Here is a 14,409-nt window from a genome sequence, read left to right on the forward strand (position 1 = left end):
TTGGACATGCCAAGCTTAATTAATCAAGAAAGATGATCCACCTCATCAAACCCATCCCAGTCTCATAAATGCATAAAAGGGCTCTCCTGAGCCCGGGGAGAGCACAGGTTCATCTTTCTCCTTTCCCTCCTACTCCTTGCTCCAGGCCAGCACCTTTGCTCCTTTATTCTTGCTGTAGCATCCATCCCAATCCAAAAGCCAGCGATGTCTCGCCAGTCCACCGTGAGGATTCAGAGGGGAAGAAGTGGCTTCAGCGCCGCTTCGGCCGTCGTCCCAACCACCTGCCGCACCAGCTTCAGTTCGCGCTCCGTCAGCCGGGTCGGAAGCTGCAACGCTGGCAGCGGGTTTGCTAGGGTTGGTGGTGGCTTTGGAAGCAAAAGCCTCTACAATGTTGGTGGATGCAAGAGGATCTCTGTGGCTGGAAGGGGTGGTAGCTTCTATGGATCTGCAGGTTTTGGTGGTGGCGCTGGTAGCGTGTACGGTGGTGGCTTTGGCATGCCAGCTAACCTTGGCTACGGATATGGTGCCTTTGGTGGTGGCATGGGTGGATTCCCAGCTGGGGGCATCCACGAAGTCTCCGTCAACCAGAGCCTTCTGAAACCTCTTAACCTGGAGATTGACCCCAGCATCCAAAGGATCCGAAAGGAGGAGAAGGAACAAATCAAAACCCTCAACAACAAATTTGCCTCCTTCATTGACAAGGTGAGACATGAGCTCCCTAAATCTCTTTTCCTGATTTTTTTTTTTTTTTTTGAGGGGGACTCTTTTCATAGCTGTTTTATGAGGGTGTAAGCTGGTGAAGAAGGAATAGAAGTGAGGAACGAGACTGGAAGATGCCCAGTCCCCAGAAACTCCAGGGAACGGTAACTGCTACATAGTGGTTTCTATGAATTAATCATCCAGTATTTGAGGTCTTCTTCATTTGCTGCTTGACATCTCATAGGCAGTGGAGAAAGAAAGCTTTAGAAGACAATCCCATCCTTCTTGAGATGTTGGGCTCTCTCCACTGAGCATTATAGGAGCCTTGATAACAGCTTTTTAGACAGTGAAAGTGAGATGCAAGCAACCCATCTAAAATGACTAAGAAAGGAATCACATGAATTGGCACTAGGGAGAAGAGTAGGCTTCTCATTGCTTGAATTTCCTCAAAGGCATTTAAAGTTATCACCGCAACAGGACCGGCATGTTTGGACTGTTAGTTCAAAATAGCAAAATCCGACCCGACGCCGCCTGCCCACTTCATTTCCTTGTTAATTGTATTAGATGTACAAGAGCACCTGCTTGATCTCTGGTCTGGTTGAGCAGCTCCTCTTTGGTTTCAAGGAAAATGCTCCGTTATTTTGGAGATTTTGGGGTTGGGGGAGCTATACCGAAGGGAAGGAGAAGCGACACTTTACTACTGTTTTCTCAGTAAGAGTGCAAAGCCCGTTTTGCTCTTATCTGATTTTTGCATGCACTCTTCACACAAAACGCACCTTGTCCTGATTTAGCAAAGCAATGAAGGGGAAGCGTGGTGCAAGAAAATCAGTAATCATCCCCGAGTTTGTCTGCAACGCTAAGCAGGGTCCCTGCAGTCAAACAGCAAATTCCTTCTTCTACCAGGTGAGAATTTGGCTGTGAAAACCAGCTGGGAAGAGCACTTCACCGCCTCAGCTTGGACCGAGATCCCCCATTAACAAGGAAAGCTCTCCAGAATCTCTGTTCTTCCAAAACATCCTGAGGGTATTTCTGCTTGCAGGTCCGATTCCTCGAGCAACAAAATAAAGTGCTGGAAACCAAGTGGAGCCTGCTTCAGGAGCAGGGGATGAAAACAGTCAGGAACAACTTGGAGCCGCTCTTTGAGACTTACATCAACAACCTCAGGATGCAGCTGAACAGTTTGCTGAGCGACAAGGGGAGGCTGGAAGGAGAGCTCGTCAACACACAGTACATGGTGGAGGATTTCAAGAAGAAGTAAGTAGAAGCAGAGCTAGCCGACTACTTACCTAGGTAAGGTACCGCTCTCCAGTCAACATCCCTTAAGCCAACTGGGGGATCCAGGAGAGTCCGGGACACAGGAATTCCCGACAGTGAAAGTTGTGACGTTCTCCCAGGATAAGCGGTAACGGAGTAACAGATCCAAACACACAAACATTTTGGGAATAATTTAGAATACGATCAAAGACTTATTAACTAAATTACCTACTGAGGGGGAATAAAAAAATTACACGGTAGGTCTGAAAGTTTCAGGACAGCGTGCTTAATTTGCTTAAGAAGGAATATGACTAATGGCCAGAAATAGGAAAAAAAAAGAATAGATTCTTTAACTTTTTTTTTGATGTACTTGTTTTAACTAGTTTAGCCTAGGAACATGCTCATGGTCTCTTATTCAGATGCTCTGTAGGAGAAAAGAACACTGTATGCAAAATGCTCTTAAGGAAGTTCATTCCAGCAAACTAAAATCACCTCCGTCTGTTACTTGCCTAAACAAATGCTCCCTCTGCCTCCCTCCATTAGGTATGAAGATGAAATCAACAGGCGCACAGTTGCAGAGAACGAATTTGTGACGCTCAAGAAGGTGAGAGCAAATTACAGAATACCACTGGACAATTATTTGTAGAGCTCAAATCTCCTATTCATTCGCAAATCCATCCATTCATATTCCAAAAGCTTTTTTTACGGTTTCTTCCCCGGACTGTTATTGCAGAGATACGCCTGTTCCTGACTCGCTAATAAGAGTTTAAAACACATTACCTAAATTTCTCATCCTCCAGGATGTAGATGCTTCCTATATGAACAAGGTGGAACTACAAGCCAAGGTAGATGCGCTGACTGAAGAGATTAATTTCCTGAGAGCCCTCTATGAAGCAGTGAGTACAACCACCTCCCAAAGACACTTCAGCCCTCGGTTAAGAGCTTCCCCCCCCTCCCCTCCTCCGAATGCCTGTAATTTCTTCCCCCGGGAGATGCTCAATCCTTCACCTCTTTAGAGTTATACCAACCGTCTGAGCCGTTTAGATAACGATCTGCAGCCTCTCCCAGGTCTGCGCGCTCATCTGAGGATGAAAAGGCATCGCTGAGGTGAACGAGCTCACCCTCTCCCCTGTGCACTTCGCAGGAGCTGTCTCAGATGCAGACCCAGATCTCCGACACCTCCGTCGTTCTCACCATGGACAACAATCGAAACCTGGACCTGGACAGCATCATCTCCGAGGTCAAAGCGCAGTACGAGGACATCGCCAACAGAAGCCGGGCTGAAGCAGAGTCCTGGTACCAAACCAAGGTGAAGAAACTGGGGGGTTCCGTGTTGTTATCTTCATGTCTTGTCTTGAACAGATAAAGTTTTCCAAGGCTCTTCCAAGAAAGCCTTCTCAAACATTCCACCTCGCACAGCAGCTAGTCTGGGCTCAAGGAGGGACTCATGCTTTTAGCACCCTCATGACTCCAAAACTGATGGATTTTCCCTTGGCTGATGGTTCCTCTCTCTGTGACAGTACGAAGAGCTGCAGGCTACGGCAGGCAGGCACGGGGACGACCTCCGTACCACCAAGCAGGAGATCTCCGAGCTCAACCGCCACGTCCAGCGGCTGCGGTCTGAAATCGACAGCGTGAAGAAACAGGTAAAAAGCAGCAAAACCCACATTTTTAACAAATTTTCCCCCCTGACTCACAAGGGAGAGGAAGGAAAACATCAGAGGCAACCTAGGCAAGTTCTGCTCAGTTTGACCCTTTTCCTCTCAAAACCAGACCTATCACTAAAACTGGTGAAGCTGACAGCGCTGGGATAAGACTTTGTGATTCCGGGGTAGACAAAGAACAAGTCGAGGTCCTGTGCGGGGAATTTGACCGGGGGGTTTCTCTTCCACAGTGTGCAAACCTGAAAGCAGCCATCGCGGATGCTGAGGAACGTGGGGAGCTGGCCCTCAAAGATGCCAAAGCCAAACTGGCCGAGCTGGAAGATGCTCTGCAACAAGCCAAGGCTGACCTGGCCCGGCAGCTCAGGGAGTACCAGGAGCTGATGAACGTCAAGCTGGCCCTGGACATCGAGATCGCGACCTACAGGAAGCTGCTGGAGGGAGAGGAGTGCAGGTGGGTGGGAAACACAACCCTTCTAGTCCTGATGTTGGAGAAGCAAAGCGACGCAAGCGTTGGAGATGCTCAGCATTTCGGAAATGCTAAAGAGGGCATTGAGGGGGTGGAAGGTTGTCCTAGCTAATGGGAATAACGTTGTGGGAAGCATCCCTGAATTACACCGAATTGTTATTTTTCTCCCCGAAGATCTCTAGGAAGCGTATCCCATTTCCTCCCCCCCCACTGTCAAAAGACTTGTTATCCTCTGACCTCGCTGTGTTCTGTCCCCTAACAGGCTGGCTGGAGACGGCGTCCCAGTGAATATCTGTAAGTCTCTAAAACGTACGCAATGACCCGATTTAAGCCCGAGTGTGCCTCTGCACCAAGACGCCAATGCCCAGAGAAACTGAAAGCTCTTCTTTCTCCTTCTTGCAGCCGTGACCAGAACGACTGTGGGGACGGGATACGGAGGAGGGAGCAACCTCAGCATGGGAGGGGGAATCTGCAATATGGGGAACAGCTTCAGCTGCGGAAGCGGTCCCGGGGTTAGCAGCACCACCCTCGGAGGCGCTAGCAGCTCCAGCGTGAAGTTCGTCTCGACCTCCTCCACCAGAAGAAGTTACAGAAGCTAAGAGTCCCCTTTCAGACACCTCCGCTCGCCAGAAAACACCGCACCACACCGGTCCTTTACTAAAGCGTAGTTGGGGTCAACAGAACGAGGGCCACCTAAACCCTATGTCCCGTCACAGAGGAGCCACACTTTCGGAACTCTCTCTCAGCTGCGTTGTGTAGCACGCGTTGTGCAGGGCTCTGCCACTGAACGCGAGTCCAACCGTTTTAAATTTGCAACTTGCTTGTTACAGCTCAGCATTTTTTTGGCCGGATTTTGTATATAAAACGTGTCCCATGCCTCTTTGTCTCTCTTCACTTTCTGGTGTTTGTCTAATAAAAATGCATATGTAATTTATTCTATTGTGTGGACCTTTTAATTAAAAGACAGGCAACAGCAAATGCAAATGCAGATAACGAGCACTGCTCCTAGGGCCCTGCCCTGTTAAAGGCGCGGATTTTCGCTCCTGGTTCACATTTCTTCAATCCCCGCCACTAGCAGCCAAAACACACAGGCACCGCGCGGCACCAAAGGGAGGTCTGCCACCCCGTTCCACGTTCTCCCCACCGCGCAAGGAAAACACCTGGAAGGTAAACGCGGGGCACGCCAAGGCAGGAGCCGGGCACAGGGGGAAAGGTCTAAGATTCATTTACTACGCAGCTTGCAGCCAACACAACGTGCGAGCGCCGGGCTCCCGGCGGGTACAGAGGGCAGTGCCAAGCGTGTGATGTACCTGCATCAACTGAGAACAATAGGGAACTAATTACCAGGGGAGTCAGAGCAACCACCCGACTCCTTCAAGTATATCAGTCCATCTCAAAAGCCCGTTCGCTGCGAGCCGTCTCGCCTAAGCGCAGGTGCCAGCGGTGCAAACATCTGCCTGAGCGGGTTGAAAGCACTCTCTCCCCGTTCAGAGCACTGGCCATGCTGGTTTAGGCGTTTATCGGTGATGCTGATGTTCCCTCTCCTTTGACTATAAGCAGGTGGAGGATCTGGTCCATGTGCACTCACGTGCTACGTTGAATGAGATGTTGCTCATCCAACAGCTACAAAAATAGCCAAGAATGGGATACCTGCTGGAAAGAGAAAGCTTTCAAGATCCAATGTTTCTTCTCATTCCTAGAATACACTGGAGACAAGATCTCGTTTTGAGAAGGTGGAGGGAAAACCAGAGAAGGTGTCGCAATTTCAGATGTGGTTCTGACTAATCGGGAGAAATTAATTGAGAAGTAAAAGCAGAGCATCATCTGGCTGAAAGCTACAAAGCGACAGATCTCACTGCTGGAAGATGAGTTGAACAAATAGATGTGATTACAAAACAGTCCCCACCCTCACCCCACGTCCTGCAGTAAGTTCAAGGAAGGGGTAGAGAAGTGAGAAGCACTCTGAGGAAAATACTCAAAGAGATGGGCAGTGGGGAACCGGCAGTCCCTGAATGACAGACTGAATTCAGATTTTCCTTTGAGACCAGCAGTTTTCCATAGTTTTCTATGATGTTCTGAACTCTGCATATTCATAGAATCACAGAATGGTTTAGGTTGGAAGGGACCTTGAAGATCATCCAGTTACCCCCGCCCTGCCCCAGGCAGGGCCACCTCCCCCCAGCCCAGGTTGCTCCAAGCCCCGTCCAACCTGGCCTTGAACACCTCCAGGGATGGGGCAGCCACAGCTTCTCGGGGCAACCTGCCCCAGGGGCTCACCACCCGCACAGCCAACAATTTCTTCCTATTATCTCATGTAAATCTCCCCTCTTCCAGTTTAAAACATTCCCCCTCGTCCCATTGCTCCCTCAACTCTCCCAGCCTGTCCTCCCAGCAGAGGGGCTCCAGCCCTCCCAGCATCTCCGTGCCCTCCTCTGACCCCGCTCCAACAGCTCCGTGTCCTCTGATGTTGGGGGCTCCAGAGCTGGAGGCGATACTCCGGGTGGGGTCTCACCAGAGTAGAGCAGAGGGGCAGAATCACCTCTCTACGTTCCTCTCTTTATCCCTCAGGAAATCTCCTTCCCAAAGACTTGCAGGCTTGGTTATGGGTCTGCGGCAGGTGTGCACCCCCGCTCCACCGCCTCTCCCCGCAAAAATGAACACTCACAGCGGCTCCCTGGGAAGGAGCAATATCCTCACCCTGAAGAGCAGTTGGGCGAGCTTAAGTAAGAGTCTTCCTCGCTGCTGGCCAAACACACTCTCTGACCAAAGAGGACATAACGTATATAGCCGAGAGGCGGGTCAGGCGGATGCCATCATTGCATCAACACCTGGGTCATAACGCAGAGATTACGAAGCCCTTTGTTTAGCACGGGAAAGATTGGAGCCAGCGTATTTGTTCTCCCAGGGCATCCCTTTTTAAGCGAGATACAAAAAACCACCCCGGCAAAAGTTTGCGTCTCTGGACACGCGACCCACGTACAGCTGTCCTTGCTCCAGAGCAAGGCTCTGGTCACCACGTACGTAACCTTCTGCATCCAGTCCTGCTGGACCAGTCACACACATGAGGGATGACCTGGGGCTTATGTTTCAGTGGGAGAGGACAGCCCTCATTAATTCTAGCACAGCCCAGATTAAAACCTTAGTCCTAATGAATGAATGGTGCTTGCACTCAGGGGCTTGAATTTGCAACGCGTGGAGGGAACTGATTGCTAATTGCTACCCGTAACGTTTTTACAGAGTTCTTGAGGACAGACAGTCGGTAGCTTAGTCACAGAAGCTCCTTTCTATTAGAAACTGCTGCTTGTTGTAACACACAGTAGCTGAAACACTCCCAGAACAGTTACTTCAGCTTTGTTCCAGGGTGTGTAATGGAAACATCAGAAGAATAGAGAGGAAAACAGAAAAGAAAAGAAAGAAAATCGTGGCTGAAAGGCAAAAAGAGATGACGGGCATCTGCAAATCACCCTCCGGGGACCTTCTGGTCAAACTCACTTGACTGCCAGGCCTCCGCATGTGAAACGGCAAGCACAAGCGCACACTTGAAAGATGGATCTGCGAACATCTTCTCCATCCCCCGGTGCCTCCACGTGTCTTTTTAAGGGCTGGGGAAAGCTACGGCTTCCCAGCCACGCTCTGCAGGTGGGCTGCTCCCTCCGCTGATGAGCGGGTATCCAGCTTGGGCACCGGCATCCACAAGAGAGAGGTGTCCCGACAAACCCAAAGGGCTGCGGGGTCTGAGAGAAGCGTCTCCATCCCCGGGCATCCAGGCAAGACACCGGGAGCACCTTTCAAGCATCTTGCCTGCTCTGGGGTAAGCACCCACGCGTACGGTGCCACCACACGGGGCAAGTCAGGACAGCACGCGTCTTTCACCACAGAAATGCACTATTTGACTTTTCCTGGGTGCTACGCGGAATTAAGAGCAGAGGGAGTTGTCTGCGAACAATGGCGAAAGCCCGGATCCCAAGCACCGAGTTTCCTTGTGAGTAAGAGATATCGGAGGGGAAAAACAGCAGAGGTGGGGAAAGCAGCCTGGGAACAGGCTTCACACCGCGTAGAGACAAGGTCACCCCATGAGTCAGGAAACAGCCCAAAAAATCTGCGAAGGTGAAGCTCTGAGAAATCGCCAACTCAGGTTTTGTGTCGTCACAGCCAACGGTAACTCCCACCCAGGTCACATTCCGGTATTTCATCATTTGCCGTCAGTCTGAATCAGGATGAAACGTAGACACATTTCAGAGAAAGAAAAAGTCTGAAAATACCATTCATAAAACTACTTTACGTGGCCTTCCCACTCCCCAGCTGGTTTTTGATATCCGATGGCCCAAGGCTTCCACTAATGCCCCACCACCATCCCGGCTTTCCCTCCATCACCTCGTTCTCCCCTCCGTATCAGTTCTGGTTTAAACGATTCCTGTTTGGGCATGAGAAGAAGAGTCCAGAATTTCCGACAAGTCGGGGCCTGAGGTGCTGATGCCCCACTGGGGTTTACTCAAAACCACAGCAGCAGGAAAACACAGACCCGCAAAAACAGATTTCTCAGATCTCGGACCACTGCACCGTGAAATAACGCGCCTTTACGCAACAGAGGGATTGATTCATCCACGAAATAGAGATGAGCGAGCGCTTGCCCAACACGGGGAACCATCTACTGCAGAGGTGAAAGGAGGGAGTGGGAAAGGGACGGCTGCGAGCAGGAGTTGAGGCAGGCGGTATTTAGAGTTTTCTCAGATATTTCGACAGCCAGATCATGACCGACACAAAAAAAAAAATGCAACTCCTGCACTTTGCGAGTGCTTCATAGGTGCTTGTGCTCATGGTGAACTCACCGTCCGCTTCGCCGCTGGGTGTGCCGAGCCCAGTTAATCAGTGAGATGAGCACCACGCCAGACCCATCCCCAGCTAGTGAGGGTATAAAAGGGCCGGTCCCAGCCCGGGGAGCACAACTTCACCCTCCTGCCTTCAGCCGCTTCCTCGCCGCTTTACTCTTTCTGCCGCTCTCACCCCACTCGCATCAGCTGCCATGTCTCGCCAGTGCGCTGCGAGGAACCAGAGCAGAACTGGCTTCAGTGCTGCTTCTGCCTTCATCCCAAATGCCAGCAGCATCAGCTTCTGCTCACGTTCTGCAGCCCAAGGTGGAAGCTGCGGTACTGCCGCCGGGTATGGAAGATTCGGTGGAGGTTTTGGAAGCAGGAGCCTCTACAGCCTCGGTGGATGCCAGAGGATCTCCGTGGCTGGAAGGGGTGGTGGCTTCTACGGACCTGCAGGTTTTGGTGCTGGCACTGGGATCTCCTGTGGGTTTGGTGGTGGAGCTGGTGGTGCCTTTGGGTTTGGTGGTGGCATGGGTGGCCCTGGATTCCCTGCTGTCCCAGCTGGGGGCATCCATGAAGTCTCAGTCAACCAGAGCCTTCTGAAACCTCTCAACCTGGAGATTGATCCCAACATCCAGAGCATCCGTAAGGATGAGAAGAATCAGATTCAAACCCTCAACAACAAATTTGCCTCCTTCATTGACAAGGTGAGATATAAGATTTCTTGGTTATGCTGTGTTGATTCTTCAGTGGGGAAGCACAAACAGGGGCAGTTATATCTTTATCAGCAATTTTGTTGCTCTTGTACTGCCATTTCTATCAGCAGCAGCCCGGGAACAAAACCTGAGGGGTTCTGGGTTGAGCCCACTCATCCCTCGCATTAGTGCCGAGACGAGACCAGTCAACAGTGGGACAATGGTGATACAGGACGTGAGGAGGCAGAGCTTGCAAAGAGAGCAGGAAGGGTCAAGAAGGCAAGGGGACTGCTGGAGAGGGTCCAGCAAAGGGCTACGGAGTTGATGAGGGGACTGGAGCATCTCTCTGATGAGGAAGGGCTGAGGGACGTGGGGCTGTTCAGTCTGGAGAAGAGAAGACTGAGGGGGATCTCATCAATGATTATAAACGCTCAAAGGGAGGGTGCCGGGGGGATGGGAACAGTCTGTTTCCAGTGGTGCCCAGTGACAGGACAAGAGGCAACGGGCACAAAGGTGACCATCGGCAGTTCCATCTCCACCTGAGGAGGACCTTCTCTGCTGTGAGGGCGGCAGAGCAGTGGCACAGGCTGCCCAGAGAGGTGGGGGAGTCTCCCCCTCTGGAGCCATCCCAAACCCGCCTGGACGCCGTCCTGTGCCACTGCTGGAGGTGCCCCTGCTCTGGCGGGGGGTGGGATGGGGGAGCTCCAGAGGGCCCTTCCAGCCCCCACCAGTCTGGGATTCTGTAACCTTAACATTAGATGTGCAACACTTGCTCACCTGGATGAGCTGTGAGCTCTTCCCCAGGGGCTGAGAGCTCCCACCATTCAGCACGTGAATCTTTGCAGGATTGCACATTGCCTCTCTCAGGAAAACCATCCTAAAATCCCTGTCGCTGAAACATCTCCTTTCTCTATCCAGGTCCGATTCCTTGAACAACAAAACAAGGTCCTGGAGACCAAGTGGGCCCTTCTGCAAGAACAGGGGAACAAAACCGTCAGAAACGACATCGAGCCCCTCTTTGAGACCTACATCAACAACCTGAGGAGGCAGCTGAACAGCTTGCTGACCGACAAGGAGAACCTGGGAGGGGAGCTGAGCAAAGTGCAATGCCTTGCCGAGGACTTCAAGAACAAGTGAGTCTATCCATCCACGGGCTGCCTGGAGAGCGAGGCAGGCTGCGACGGACTGCAGCTCTCCGTTGCATTGGTGCAATCAAACAAGGAAAGAAGGTCTTTTTGTTGATGTAATCTTCTGAGTAAGGCCCAAGTTTAATGTGAGACATGTTCAGCCTCAGTTCCCTGGGATTGAAAGTCACGGGCTGACAATTAGGGGGCTGAGAGATGAAGGTACAAAACTGTAGATACCAAAAAAAAAAAATAAAAGTCTGGTCCTGAAAATATGAAATAACTTTTGTACAAACCTAGACCAACACTCCGTTTCCATCCCGCAGGTATGAAGAGGAGATCAACAAGCACACAGCCGTCGAGAACGAATTCGTGATCCTGAAGAAGGTGGGTGCACGCGCGCTGTGCCTCCCAGCCCTGCACCAGTGTAGCAAGAACACGTTCTCCAGCTTCTCCTCTGCTTCTCCAAAAATCACTTCATTTTTGTGATGTGTTTCCTCTTCTAGGAGGTGGATGCTGCCTACATGAACAAGACAGAGCTGCAAGCCAGGCTGGACTCCCTTTTGGAGGAGATCGACTTCCTCAGGGCCCTCTATGAAGCCGTAAGCACCAGCTTTTACATCCTTCTCCCAGCTTCCAATGTCCTTGCCTTCCTTTCCCGCTTCAGAAGCTCAGGACTGATTATTTTCCAGTCTGTCGCACTAAACAATTCAACGCTTTTTCCATTTCACCGGCTGTCTTAACCCTGCCTGAAACCGTCTTGGAAAAACCACTCTGTCCACCCAGGTCTACCCTCTAACCCGGGGGGTTTCCTCCCTCCGAGCAACATTCTTGTTTCAAGCGACTCACCGAAACACTCGCTGCTTTTGCAGGAACTGTCCCAGATGCAGTCACAGATCTCCGACACCTCCGTCATCCTGACCATGGACAACAACCGCAGCCTGGACATGGACAGCATCATCGCCGAGGTGAAAGCGCAGTACGAGGACATCGCCAACCGCAGCCGGGCAGAGGCGGAGTCCTGGTACCAGAGCAGGGTGAGTGCCCAGGAGGGCTTCTGCCATGGGAAAACCACTCCCTCCCACAAATCCCCATGGGGAAGTGGGGCCAAATGATTTTATAACACAGGCTGTCTTCAGATTTAATAATCCTATAAAGTTTGGAAGCGCTCATTTGGGATTGAGAACATACACATACTTCTGAGCGCAAACACCCACATACCCACGTACCGCTCGGCTCCAAAACTGATGGATTTTCCCTTGGCTGATGGTTCCTCTCTCTGTGACAGTACGAAGAGCTGCAGGCTACGGCAGGCAGGCACGGGGACGACCTCCGTACCACCAAGCAGGAGATCTCCGAGCTCAACCGCCACGTCCAGCGGCTGCGGTCTGAAATCGACAGCGTGAAGAAACAGGTAAGGGGCAGAGTAAACACATAAGACTTCACTCTCGCTGTGGTCTGACCGCTTGGCTGTCCAGCCAACTCCAGGGAATGTAAATAAATGCACCTCAGTGAGTTCTGCTGGATCAGGAATGAATACAACAGCATTTATCTCAACGCGATAATATCACTAAGAATAACTGAACGCGATATTAGTAAATCTGAGGAGACGTAAAGAGGTGTGGAGTCAGATGAAATCCAGGTTGTGACCTGGCTCAGAACACGGATCGATTCAATGGCTGTTAAGATCAGACCGATAGATGTTAACCCAAAGTCTTCTGCATGTGGACCAGGCATCGTCACCTCAGGGTACAAAGAACTGGTCTTTGCTCTGGATAAGGAACACAACCGCCGTTTTTCCTCCACAGTGCGCCAGTTTGCAGACAGCCATTGCGGACGCCGAGCAGCGCGGGGAGATGGCCGTCAAGGACGCCCGGGCAAAACTGGCCGAGCTGGAGACAGCCCTGCAGAAGGCCAAGACAGACCTGGCCCGGCAGCTCCGCGAGTACCAGGAGCTGATGAACGTCAAGCTGGCCCTGGACATCGAGATCGCGACCTACAGGAAGCTGCTGGAGGGAGAGGAGTGCAGGTGGGGGCAATTTTATATCCCAATTTCCAGAGGCGCGATGCCGTCGCAGACCCTTTTGTCAGGTTTAGGCTTCCCCCATTCAGAAGACCTGAAACCTGTTTAAAGGCACGGAATTGCCCATAAATCTGAGCTATTTGGGAAGACGGCAGCCTTTCGCACAAACTTTCCAACCTCCACCAAAAACATTCCAAGGAAATTCCCCTGTCTTTGCAACCAGCTCCTCTTCATGGGTTCCCCTTGAATCCTTACTGGCTCATTTTGCTCCCTAACAGGCTCTCCGGAGAAGGTGCCGGCGCAGTGAATATCTGTAAGTAACTTTTAAAGACAGTTTGGCAACTTTTCCATTTGTCTCCCTGCCACCCAGAGCCCACCGTTCGTGGATGCCTCTAACGAGAGCATTTTTCTCTTGCAGCTGTGACCAGAACCGCTGTAGGATCGGGATACGGAAGCGGAAACTGTCTCAGCTTTGGAGGCAGCAGTGGTGTGGGAGGTGGGGTCTGTGCCGGAGGAATGGCCTTCAGCTCGGGAAGCGGACAAGGCACAGCCGGGTCATGCATGGTGGGTGGAAGCAGTTCCAGCGTGAAGTACGTCTCCACCACTTCTTCAACCAAGAGATGCTATTAAAGCCAGACATCCGCGCCGTTAGCTGCTGTGTGCCAAGTCTCCGCTCGTACCGTGCGCAACCCTCACCCTGTTACTTGGGAAAGATTTGGAAGTCAAAGCTGTCTGTCCTTATTTATATAAAACACGCCACGCTCCCGTTTGTTCTTTGTGTCTCTGAAACCCTCGTTTCCCAGTATTTGTCTAATAAAATGCACATGGAATTAGCTCTGTCTCATCCTCCTTTTAGTTCCAACTACTTTATAGGAGTTTGGGGAAAAGAGTGGCTGACATAGAGTAGAGTTGAAGGTAAACAAAAGTCATACGCACAAGAGTTGAGACTTTTCCTTCCTCTGCACTCACTGCCACTCCACGGACACCTCTAAGATCCAACAGAAGCAGAGCAGTTGGATGTTTTATTCCCATCTGTGTGAGCAAAGTTGGGTTTTTTTCAGTATCTCCCACAGCATGGGAAAACACCCGCCCTTCCTAGGAGGGACCAGAGAAACGACCTTCTATCGCGATTTCTACATTACAGCATCTCAGCATTTTCCCACCACTTTGATTGTGCCCAAACCTCTGTAATCTTTCAAGGTTTTGTAATGAGTCATGCAGGGATACAAGTGTAGTTTTTCCCCAAGAAAGCAAACACCTCAGCTCCCGCTGTTCTGTACACGCCATTGCCATAATTAGAAATGCAAAAGACCCATTAAACCCCCAAACTCTTTGGGAAGAATAACGTCCCCAGACATCGACTGGGAGATAGTTAAAGACCCTGAGGGTGAGGAAGGTTTCGTTCCCCTTCTCTGATCTCCCGAACGGCAGAAAAGAGAGACAAACTACAAAAGCACCAAAGCTGAGATCACGGCGGCAGATTGTCCTGGTTCCACCTCTGACACGGCCCTGTCGAGGGACTGAAGCACCAGAGGTAAACGTGACGCGTGTTAAGTTCACACTCCCTCCTAGCCTACAGAGAAGGCGATACAGGAAACCTCAGCTTTCATTAATCCTCTAGATCGCAGCACAATAACACACTACTGGAAAGGAAACGGCTCGTCCTCAACACC

General features: G+C 51.1%; 2 protein-coding genes across 2 annotated transcripts; both read left to right on the forward strand.

Annotated features, from left to right (window-relative positions):
- Window positions 1–204: 204 nt before the first annotated feature.
- LOC104281975 (keratin, type II cytoskeletal 6A-like) lies at window positions 205–4,682 on the forward strand. The gene is made up of 9 exons (XM_009880040.1): window positions 205–702; window positions 1,739–1,953; window positions 2,497–2,557; window positions 2,754–2,849; window positions 3,098–3,262; window positions 3,474–3,599; window positions 3,848–4,068; window positions 4,346–4,377; window positions 4,486–4,682. Exons 1-9 carry the CDS (start codon window positions 205–207, stop codon window positions 4,680–4,682), a joined length of 1,611 nt encoding a protein of 536 aa, XP_009878342.1.
- Window positions 4,683–9,106: 4,424 nt separating this feature from the next.
- LOC104281974 (keratin, type II cytoskeletal 5-like) lies at window positions 9,107–13,366 on the forward strand. The gene is made up of 9 exons (XM_009880039.1): window positions 9,107–9,601; window positions 10,508–10,722; window positions 11,040–11,100; window positions 11,220–11,315; window positions 11,586–11,750; window positions 12,002–12,127; window positions 12,522–12,742; window positions 13,015–13,049; window positions 13,155–13,366. Exons 1-9 carry the CDS (start codon window positions 9,107–9,109, stop codon window positions 13,364–13,366), a joined length of 1,626 nt encoding a protein of 541 aa, XP_009878341.1.
- Window positions 13,367–14,409: the final 1,043 nt, after the last annotated feature.

This window comes from Charadrius vociferus, unplaced genomic scaffold (assembly GCF_000708025.1).
Source record: "Charadrius vociferus isolate BGI_N301 unplaced genomic scaffold, ASM70802v2 scaffold932, whole genome shotgun sequence".
Classification (NCBI taxonomy): Eukaryota; Metazoa; Chordata; class Aves; order Charadriiformes; family Charadriidae; genus Charadrius; species Charadrius vociferus.